Genomic DNA, 10712 nt, shown 5'->3' on the forward strand with positions numbered 1-10712 from the left:
AAAAAAAAAAAAAAAAAAAAAAAAAAAAAAAAAAAATCGGTAACATGCATTCTTGAACATCCTCAAAGCCGTTTCAGGCAACAAAAAAGCGCGCAACCTAGTAAAAGCTTTCCTCTGTCAATAAATGGCCGCTCACTAAATGACCAAAATGCGTCCCACTATATAAATAACCTTTCCGCCGGATTCCAACCAAAGCTTTGAAGAACGGGAGAGGAGTTTTCTCGAATGGCGAACAAAGTGGCCAATTAAGTTTTTCCCTGGCGGATACATTCGCAAACCCATCACCATGGATGTAAACATCTGACCCATCTTGATCTGCTGTCAAAATTCCCAAGAAATGACATGCTTTTTTATATGACGAGTAAGTCTCGAAGAAGAGACAACCAGAGAAAAGCTCCAACTGAGTGGTCAGGAGCGGACTAGGAGACCATGGCTTGTTGGTTCTTGCGGGGTCATAGAAATTGAGCAGAGAACTGGAGATCCATGGCTTCTTGATTCCAGTGACATTAAAAAAGTCGAGGTCGCTGAATTTCTCCATGGATTTCGAGATCTTTGGGGAGTACATGTGCAGAGAGACATGTGTTGATGACCAAAGCTCTGGAAGTAGGCGATTAGCTTCAAATGGGCTAATTATCAGTAGACATCCAGTCGAAGTGCTCGAAAGAACCCATCTCACGGGCCGCGTGAAGTCGTCCCATTTTGCTTGGACGAGGTTTTCTACCGTTCGGGCAAAGTCCGTAGTAACGAGTAAGTCCTGCGAGATGGACACAGCAGGAAGCTGGGGATAGGCAGAGGTTTGACTCAAGCTATTGAAAGCCGGAAAGCATGAGGACCTTTCTTTGCCTCCTGTCCTGAAGACTCCGTTTCGTACAAAATAATGTACTTCGGGATGTAGCTCGTGGCGCAAAGCCTTGGAAGGAGGTGGCTTCTGGTTCTCTCGCTCTTGCTCCACTTCGTGAGCTATTTCCCTTTCCTGTTCTTCCCGTAGCGCCCAATCTTCATGCTTTGATTCTTTGAAAATTTCCCACTCGGATAGTAGGCTCTGAACTGTCTGGTCTTGTCTTGCTTTGTCGTCGGTAAGGCATGGCCGAAAGACGGACTCTTGGGCTTCTACCCCATACATATCCACAAGGAGCTTCGCCTCCGACTCCTCTAAGTTCGAGCAGAACGCTGATCTTTGGCTGTAGTCACCAAGGTTTTCATGTTGGTCAGCAAGATACTGTGAGCAAAGCCGTTTGCGACGAGCGTGCTCAAGGCCTTGCATGATCCAAAGCGGCTTCAGCCCATCTGTAGCATGGCATGTCTGTACAAAAGACCACTGTACCACGTCTACTGAGGTCAAGGTATCGTGCTGGGTTTTCCCGGTTACTCGAAGTATATCTTGATGCACTTCGGGTGGCGCTAAGAACAGCAGTGATTGATGACAACCTAACTTTCTCATTCGCATACATGCTTGAAACTGTCAGTTTATGAACTTAGAATCAAATCCTTGCGGAGTAGCTTACCTTGAGCCAATCGATCCTTTGTCGTTCCTGGTCCGAGTGTGACCGCAGCGCGGGCAGAGGTAGGCATACTTAGATCTATACCTCGAGTATGGACTTCGTCAAGATAAATCAGACAAGAGTCGAGGTGCTGATGGAACGGAGATGATGAAAGCCGCTCCGTATATCCTTCTCGGTCCACAACCATAAGCTCATCCGCATTGTCGAAATACACCGCCGCCCGAGCTTGTGGGGAGCGACTTAACCATTCCACTGCTACCTCACTATTCAGTGAATCAAGAACTTGCGCTCCTACGTCGATGAGGACTTGAACAGAACTTTTTTGTCTGCTAATAAGTTCAAGAAGGCCTTTCACCTCCAGCTTCTTGCCTTCGCTGTCTACCGCTTCTATGTAGCGGCGATTTTCGTGCTGCAAAAGAAGGTTGGCTACCATGGCATTGGTGTGGCTCAGGGCCTCAAGGTCGTGTTGGCGTATTGACATCGGGAAGAGGAACTTGTTATCATTCGTCCCACTGAATCCGGTTGTTATGTTGCCAAAGCCCTGGCTTGGGAGATCCCAGGCTGAACTGGACAACTTCCGGGGAAACTCCGTACCTTCTCGTGGAAAAACCACTGTAGATAAGTAAAAATCTATTGCCGACTTGGAATACTTCATGTGAAAGAAAATGTGTTTCCTTGTATCGCTGTCCTCAAGGTTGACGCCATTGATGCTGCGGATGTGAAGCTCAGGGCAATCCTGGACCCACTTCGCGTATTCAGTGGACGGATCTGACTCCTTCATAAGAAGTGAGAAAACACAATCCAGTTGCTGTGGCGTGAGACCGCCGTAGTAGTAACTCAAACATGTAAGCACAATAGCGACATCGGGGTGGCCAAATTCAGCACTGAGAGAAGGGACGCCCTTGGCTCGATATGGAACCGCCATCATGCATCTGGAAGGGTCCAACCCATAATTTACCAGCCACCGTTTCCGCTGGAATGCAAAAAGCAATGTTTCATGAGCTATGAGCCCTCTCAGGAGATGAAGCTTTGACCAGAGTTCTGTGTCCCGGAATTCCTTGTCTACTCCAGCGAAGATTTCTGGTGGTATCGAACGGCTTTTAATGAATTCCAGAATGTTTCGGCGGCCTTCCCTACTACAGTGACTTAGAGAAACGCCTAATAAGTTCCCACGGCCAATTTCCTGGACTAGCATGTCTATCAAGGTGTTTCCGATGCTGGGATCCAAGAAAGCAATCGATGGAAATGAGCGGCCTCTGAATTCTATTTCAAGGTCATCACCTCCTTTGGAGTGATGAAGCTGTGCTTGAAGAGAGAATAGTGAGAGTACTTTTTGAACAAGGGTCCATCTATCAGGCTGACCGTCCATCAGAGCTTGGGTTCCGATTGAATATACGAGTTGAAACCGGGGGTCTAAAATCTCATCACTTTCGTCCAGAACATCCCTAGAGTGTTTCTCCAACCATGTGTCGAGTTGAATCGTAGGTATTCCCAGATCTGGCTGCGTAAGAAGCCTTTCGCGGCCCATCAGACGAAAAGACATCATATGCTCCGGTAAGGCTATTAGGATGCCTCTTTCTTGGATGCATTGCTCATAAATCCTTTGGAGCACTGTGATTTGGCTTTTATCAACTCGCGTCTCCCTGGAAAAGGGAATGTGATAGATTCGCCGATCAAGAAGACCACCTAGTCGCTGTGATAGTAAGTTTTCGGTCTGTCTCAGAAGGGGTTTGAGAACTATGAGGCGAGCCAATTGGACTTGGTCTGCAAGGGCAGTGACCACCATGGGTACTATCACTGAGGATTTTCCCTCACCCATGTTTAGTTGCAGCACCGAGTTGCTCGCGCTGTCTGGCCGTATCATCTGGCGCGCAACGATAACTTGCGTGTCCCTGATGGTTAAATTGTTTTCCAACTCCAGAAGTAGCCAGTCTGGAAATTCCTGTGGACTCCACGACAAGTGGCCTGGGTCTTCTGCATCTTTTGAAAATGCAACAACGTCGTCGCTATAATAGAATCGGAGAAGCCGCATTGATCTTTGAAGCATAGAAATAGCTTGTCCCAACAAAAGCAAAGTATGCTTCCAGTTCTCTGGTACCATGGATATTCTTTTAGCAGAAAGGCACGAAAGTAGGGACGCAGTGACGGTCCGTGGCCATAATCCGGCATGTGCAAGTACTCCTTCCACGGCTGTTTCAGGCACGAGCGCTTTTGTAACAGCTGACAATGCTGCCTGTGTATAGGACAAGATACTCGCCTTACAATCAAGGAGCTGCTGGGAAGTTACTGTAAAGCTTTCAGGCATTTCGGCGATATCCGTTTTGTCGAAAATATCAAGGCTCAAAGATAAATCATGAGCATAGTTCTGGCGTGTGGCGTCATTGCAAGAACGCATGTCATCCAGCATTTTTCGGAGCTCGTTCCCAGTCTGTAAAGTCTTACCAGACCTACAAGCCCTTGTTACCTGCAAAGGAACAGGCAGATTGGGGAGTTTTGGAGGGTTCCTCTCTCGGAGAAGGTCGTTTAAGCTTGGCGCAATCTTTACAATTCGTTGGCCGCAATCCAGTACGGTATGGTTGAGGGAGGTCCGCTGCGGTGTATCAATGTGGTCTAACCGAACCTTTTCTAGAAATGACTGTACCTTCTCGACGTACAGAATAAACTTCCGGTTCTTGTTCCAGACAGTATATAGTTCTGCACATGCAGTAGTCGCTCGGTATGTGTCGACAATGTCTATTCCTGAAAGGGAATAAATGCTGGGGCTATCACAGGGCCACTGTGATAGTACATGGTCCAGGACTTTTTTGATCTGTTTGCATTTTTCGGTCCGATGAGAACTGAGCCTTTTCATCCAATCATCGTAATCTTCATTCGACCTTCGTGGGCAGTCCTGGCAACAGCTATCGATCGCGTCCCAGATTGTAGAGCGACTGGGGCCCTCCCCAGCACTAAGGTCGTACGAGCTCTCATCAGGAAAGTCGTTCTTCAAACATTGAGATGAAGCCATTCCCAAGAGCGTGTGAACAAGTTGAACAGAATCCGGCTGTGCGTACACTATCATGCAAAACAGAAACATCAACTTGTATAAGTCTTTTTCGTAGTTGCAATCATGACAGAGTTGATGCAAAGATCCCCAGTTTTGGCCGAGATGGAGCTGCAACAAATCATTGCATGGTGTTCCCCACGGGTCACACTTGTGGCCATAATCTTGGACTTTTTTCCATTTCCGTACTTTTTCCACGAGATCCGGTACAACGTCAATGCGATTGGGCCATATTCTGGTTAAGGAAGCCGTTTCGTACACTATACGAGCCCGTGTGCTTCCGGCATCAGCATCTCTGGCATTGTATATCATATCGCGCTTTTGCCTTGTATATGTAACGGGGCCTCGGACGCTGGCATTGCGATTCGTAGCTTTTGCTAAAAGATGTTCATTGCCACGGCTCTTGAAGTCTCGAGACGTATTAGGTGCCCCGTAGAATGCAGCAAATTGTGAGGCGTGTTGCATAATGTCTTTTGCCAAGGTATTAAACCTCTCATGCTGGGCCAGTTGGGAAAGATGAGAGTTCCATTTGACAGTTTGCATGCTCTCCAGGTGCTCCGGATAGTATTCGCGAGCGGGAGTCAATGCAGCGATGCGATTCAGAAGATATAAGGTCTCTCCAGTTACTGGTGATGAAACCCGTAAAGACTGCTCTGAGAGAATCCTGAGAGCTTCTTCTGTCCCTGTTTGTTTCGTCAATTGATCGGGCAAGACGGTGCTAGTCACAGCATGAAGATACGCCAGGTAAAGCTTTTCGTCCCTTCCTGTACGTGTCCTTAACCGCGATAGGGTCTCGTCTAGGCGGTAATGCATGAGTCGGAGCTTTTTTTCTTCATTCGTATGAATCTCGACGTAGCTTGTGTCGCTGCACCCTTCCATATGTACTCGGCCGTACGGAATGATGACACTCTTGTCCGGTAAACTCCCATGCTGGCAAGTGCTTTGGAGAACTAGCTTGCTTCGTAATTTGAACAGACAACCGATGTCCTGACTTCGGTCAACAACTGCACCAAGCTCTTTTGACTCCAAGCAACCATCTGGGTTGATGAAGAATTTCAGGCGAAAACGTGGAATTTCAGCTTCTACCTTGTTCTGTTCGACTGTGACCACGATACGTGATGGAGGTTCCAGTGCCTCCAGCACTTTGATAATTGAATTCCCTATTTGGCTTCGTTGGTCGATAAGCTGCTTGCGTCCAATGTGCATGCATGACGCTCCGTCTGAAACAAAACGGAGGGTTAAACCAGGAGTGGCTTCCCATGGGCTGTGCAGAGGGCAAAAGAGAATAGTTCCGGTGTCCAGATCCATCCAGTGGATATAGTCTTCAGTTAAGCTTTTCGGCAAATCTCTATCCAAGACATCATGAGGTACATGGCGGAGCCGTTGAGTGCCAGTGATTGCTTGAAGCAGAAGTTCATTCCCTCTCATACCAAGATGTATCTGTGTTAGCTTTGTTAGGCGGATAACTCGGTAAAGTAGAAGGCTACATACCTCATAGTTCCCGATCTTGCTTAGCGTTTTATATTGCATGCAAGGAAAACATGATCTCGTCACATTGAGGATGCGCTGTGCCATTAGCAAACAATGAAAGTAAAGATGGTGTTTTCACTTACAGAGCCAAAAACTCTACTATAAACAGGCGCATTCGTGAATTCTGATGGCAGTCGTCCAATGCGGGAACCATCGAGAAGAACCTCTCCTGTCAACAGATCGTAGTTGACAACCTGAGGTGGAGTTCGTTCCCCAGTCTTTACTTCGCAGGCAATCCATCCTTTGTGGTCCTCCATAACCTGCCAGTTCCTCACAAAACCAGCCAGGTCGCATGCTCGTTGGACGCCTTCATTGATGCCAGTGCTGGAGCGTGCAGCAAGAAATTGCAGGTGTTCTTCGATGATGCAGGCAATCTTACTTCCAACCACCAATGAATGTTGTGTGTCTAACGGAAGGTCGCTAAGTATAATTGGGGTGTTGTCGAAGAGGTGAATCGATGACTGAACGAAATCTGCAACATCATCGTCATGTTCAAGAACCAGGTGAACCTGAGATGCCTCGCAATTGAACGTCATGCGGCAAGCTAAGGCAGAGATGAGAATCGTTTGCCTTAGTCTTTGGCTCTCTTGATCCGAGGAACATTCCGGGAGTCTGCTCGAAATTTTCGAACACCATATTAGAGATGTATGCCGTACTTGCCTTAGCAACTGTACAACACGAATTGTGATTTCGCTATCCGGTGCAAGCGAAAGAATTCTAAGCCCCAACATAGTTATGGTAGCAAGCCGCGCCTGTTCATTCCAATTGCTTTTGATGCTGCCAAGCTGTTTCTCCAGGAGGTCCAAGAGGACTTGGTTGAACTTCGGGTGGTTCAAAGGTGCATGTGCTTCTCTAAGCACATCATCCCCTAACCGTGTATTGGCTTGTAAAGCTGCTTGTCGGAAGAGTATATAAACTTCTTCCGTGTTGATTGTAAGGTCAGCAGACCCAAGCTCCCGAAGTATGTTCAGCCATTGTATTCGCTCTCCTGCTCGTACGGATCCAAAAGCCACGAACTCATGAGAACTTAGCTTTGAATCGCACTGGTCTTGTCTCGCCATTATGTCGTTATGGTCGAATGAGCTCTCATCAACGAAATCCTGCAGGCTTGAGTAGGGTCCCACTGGCAACGGCGAAAAACAATGACGGGAAAAAGATGGTAGGTCATGTTGATTCCTGGTCCAGCATAGTTTTTCATTATCGAGAAGGTGCCACTGAAAGGCGTTGTTGACGCATACCTCCCTTAGTTCCACTGGGAAATGCTTCATGTTATAATGCGACCTGAGGAAGGACTTTACTGTTGACCCAAAGGAGACTCTTTGGTCACAGCTCACTGCGTACCGAGATAGGCGGTTGTAATTTAGAAGCTTCTGGCAATGTTGGACATTCTCCTCGCTTATCTGTTCACATCTAAGGCGTCCCAAATCTTGTACGATCATCCAGGTGAGGTCACGCCATGCTGAAAACCCGGGTGGACAAGCCAGCTCAAAAATAGCGGCTTTTAGGTCTGTAAGATTCGTTGGTAGCGGCCATTCATCGACGTAGATGTGGAGGCGCCTTGCGTGGCCTTCGCAATAGCATTTGCGACAATTGGAAGCACAGTAAAAATAATTGTCGGTGGACTTCAAGTGACTCAGAGACGATGCCTCTCTCTCAAGAGAAGCATATTCGTCAGACGTCCTCCTCCATTCTAGTTCCTTTAGCTCCCTTGTTGTTGCCGCTTCGCGTTCAATGTCGTATTTCAATGATTTGTGCTTCTCAGATTGATTGAAGAAGCGAACTGCGAATGAATCTGAGACAATGCTATTCAAAATCTTTGCATGTCCCATATTTGCTTCCTTGTGGCGCTTCAGAAGATGGTTTTCAATCCGTTGTAAACTTTGAAGTTGGCAATGATGTGGAAGCAGAAGTGGCTCTCCTATCTGAGACGGGATGTCAGGGGGGTAATCTCGTAACAGCGGATAAAGCTCTAAACAAATGAGGTCTAGGACGGTCCAGATTTCCAAGATTACCAGAAGCATGATGGACAATGCCCGGGAATTTCCTTTGTATTGGCCCAAAGCGATATCCATGTAGGTATGAGAGACTTCTCGTAAAGAAACACAATCTTTTTCGTTTCTCTTGCTCTTTTCCAACCAAGCCCGGAGTTTTTCCAAGATCCATTGTTCGAATTCTGTCAAACTGTAGATTTGTTGAAAATCGCCCATGAATAATTCCAAATTGGGTAGTCCATTCTCAGTGAAGTCCAGGTTATCCCTATTTGAAAGGGTGTTTTGCCGTGTTGTTGAGTGTTCCTCGGTCTCTGTCAACGCTTTTCGAAGATATTCGCCACTAGCGGCTAGTGTGAGGTTGCAGTCTGATTTTGCAGCGTTGTTGCTCAATTTTGGAATGGTAGTTGTATCCAACCTCCGCCGTTCTTCCCACCAAATGTCAAGGTAATTCCGGGCATTTTGTACTGCAGTTTGTACTGCCACCTGGACGTGGTTTATAGCTTCCTTCCCGAGCTTTGAAAGGCGACAGGCCGTTTTAGTAGTCACAATCATCTGGATGTCTGTGGCAACCTGACGCTGTAGAGCCAACTGGCAGACGTTTGCCATGAATAGAGCCATGAGATTTTTGTATTGAAGTCGACTTGTATCTCCGGGGAGTTGATGCTTAAGCAGCAGTTGAATCGAGACGCGAATAACCAGCCATAATGGCGATCGCCTCCACGGGAGCCTACAATTGTTCCAGTTGACATCGTCGCGGATAAACTTGCGAATACTCGGACTCTTGCAAGGAGCACCCAAAGACTCGAGCATGGACATTAGTCCTTCAGTCACAAGTCCCGGGTGTACGGTGTCCCGCTCTTCCTTATGGTACTGGCCGGCTTTCCTTGAGGTAGGCATGCTAAGGTTCACGCCCTCGCGGCACATTTTCCATGCCATAGTTACGAGGTCTTGTACGAATCGTCCATTTTGGAGCAAATTGCTATCGACAGCAACGCTTCTTCCTGGGAAATCCCAAATCAACCGCTCATTGGTCTTCATAACAGACTCGCATCGAGCAGACGCTTCGAATGCATGGACAAAAACGTGGTCCTCATCGGGTCGAAAGATAAGAAGCCCAGCATTCTGTGCCTTAACATGGAAAGAAACAGCATCTAGACAGTTATTAGAATTCTCATATCGCAACGTATGTATGGGGTCTCACCAGAGATTTGCAAGTTCAGTAGCACCTGCGTTAATCTGTCTTCCCATCCGGCGTTATTCTGAGACAGATTCTCCATGTTCCGCAATAAGCGTAACACCGGGTCCCATACTTCTTTGGTGTCTTCTTCAAGATGATGCACGAGGGTCTCGGCCGATTTGCGGACCATCTGGAGTAATAGAAACTCTCCCTCTTGTCTATCATCTTCATCATCCTCCTCTTGAGGCAGCTTGGGTGGCAGAACAACGTGGTTGATCAGGAAATCGAGCCCCTTAGAACTAGGTGCCATATTGCCTTTTGGAATAAGACAACTTGTACCTGTGTGAATGTGACTGAGTAAAGAGAAACTCGAATGGAATGGCTTCGACAGTAAATGTCTCATTATATATAAAGATTTCAGGAAAAACTGATGAGAGCACTGTACCATAGAACTCTAAATTCTCGGACATGATTTTAATGGGAACTTAGGTTTCCGCACTGAAGTTAATATTATTATTGTATTTACCTCTATCTATGCTATATAGCTGCCTCCCGGGGGGCTTATAGAGGGGTGGAGTAGCCACCGTTCCGCGTGACAAAAGAAAGATCCTCCGCGTCCCACCTATATACAAAAAAGAGTTCGTGTGCGTGTGAGTTGGACGGCCCTTACCGTCCCAACTAAGGTGCTACGGCCTCGCCGTGATTACCCTATCTTTCTAGGCTTGCTTCGCTTCTTCGTCCCTTCTGGTACACCCCTGTTGTCTCCACCAGGTCCCGGAAGAGGAACCAACCCTTTGGGCCGAGAAGGCTCTTAATCCGGGACGTCGTAGTTGTAGTCGTTGGGTATATCTACCGAGAGGTATATCGATAGTTAATGAAGTGCTATTTCTCCTTTCGCTCTCTATACCCGTAGGCAAGAGCCGCGTCTTTATGGCGGAAGCGTTTATGGTACGTGGTAAAGTCCCCGTGTCCTGAACGCTCCGCTAGGAGCCTGTGTAGTGTACGCCTTGATAAGGCGAGCTCCGGGTTCTTCTTTCCTACCTGGAGGCGAAGTCGTTAGTATGTAGCTGGCTGCTTTATCTCCTACTACTTATCGAAGAGTCTATTTCTCTCTGCCTAGTTTATTCGCCTGGCCTACGTAACTGTTGGCGTCTCGAATAGAGGTTCTGTAGTAGTAGCCGCCTTAGCGAGCTCGTCCGCCGCTTTATTCCCTTCAATCCCAACGTGTCCTGGGCACTAGCGTACCTCAACTGTGGCTGGGAGGCTGGCGCGGAGGGCCTTAAAGCGCTCGAATTAGGCTTGTGAGCTGTATAGTATGTTCCCCTTAATGCCTTTAATTACTGAGGTATTGTCGATGTAGCTAGCGATAGTAGGAGCCTAGAGGCCGTACTCTGCGGCCTACTAGAGTCCCTCTACCGCTCCTCTAATCTTGGTGTCGAATACTTTAGCCTATCCTATCCGTCTAGATG

The 10712-nt window shown here is 47.4% G+C and overlaps 1 protein-coding gene across 1 annotated transcript; it reads right to left on the reverse strand.

The window, feature by feature from the left end:
* Positions 1-97: 97 nt before the first annotated feature.
* K452DRAFT_237232 (uncharacterized protein) lies at positions 98-9553 on the reverse strand (the record flags this gene model as incomplete). The annotated part of the gene is made up of 7 exons (XM_033537572.1): positions 98-778; positions 860-1452; positions 1506-3591; positions 3649-5985; positions 6037-6111; positions 6159-9217; positions 9268-9553. 7 exons carry the CDS (start codon positions 9551-9553, stop codon positions 98-100), a joined length of 9117 nt encoding a protein of 3038 aa, XP_033392337.1.
* Positions 9554-10712: the final 1159 nt, after the last annotated feature.

Source organism: Aplosporella prunicola (genome assembly GCF_010093885.1).
Source record: "Aplosporella prunicola CBS 121167 unplaced genomic scaffold K452scaffold_43, whole genome shotgun sequence".
In the NCBI taxonomy this organism is placed as follows: domain Eukaryota; kingdom Fungi; phylum Ascomycota; class Dothideomycetes; order Botryosphaeriales; family Aplosporellaceae; genus Aplosporella; species Aplosporella prunicola.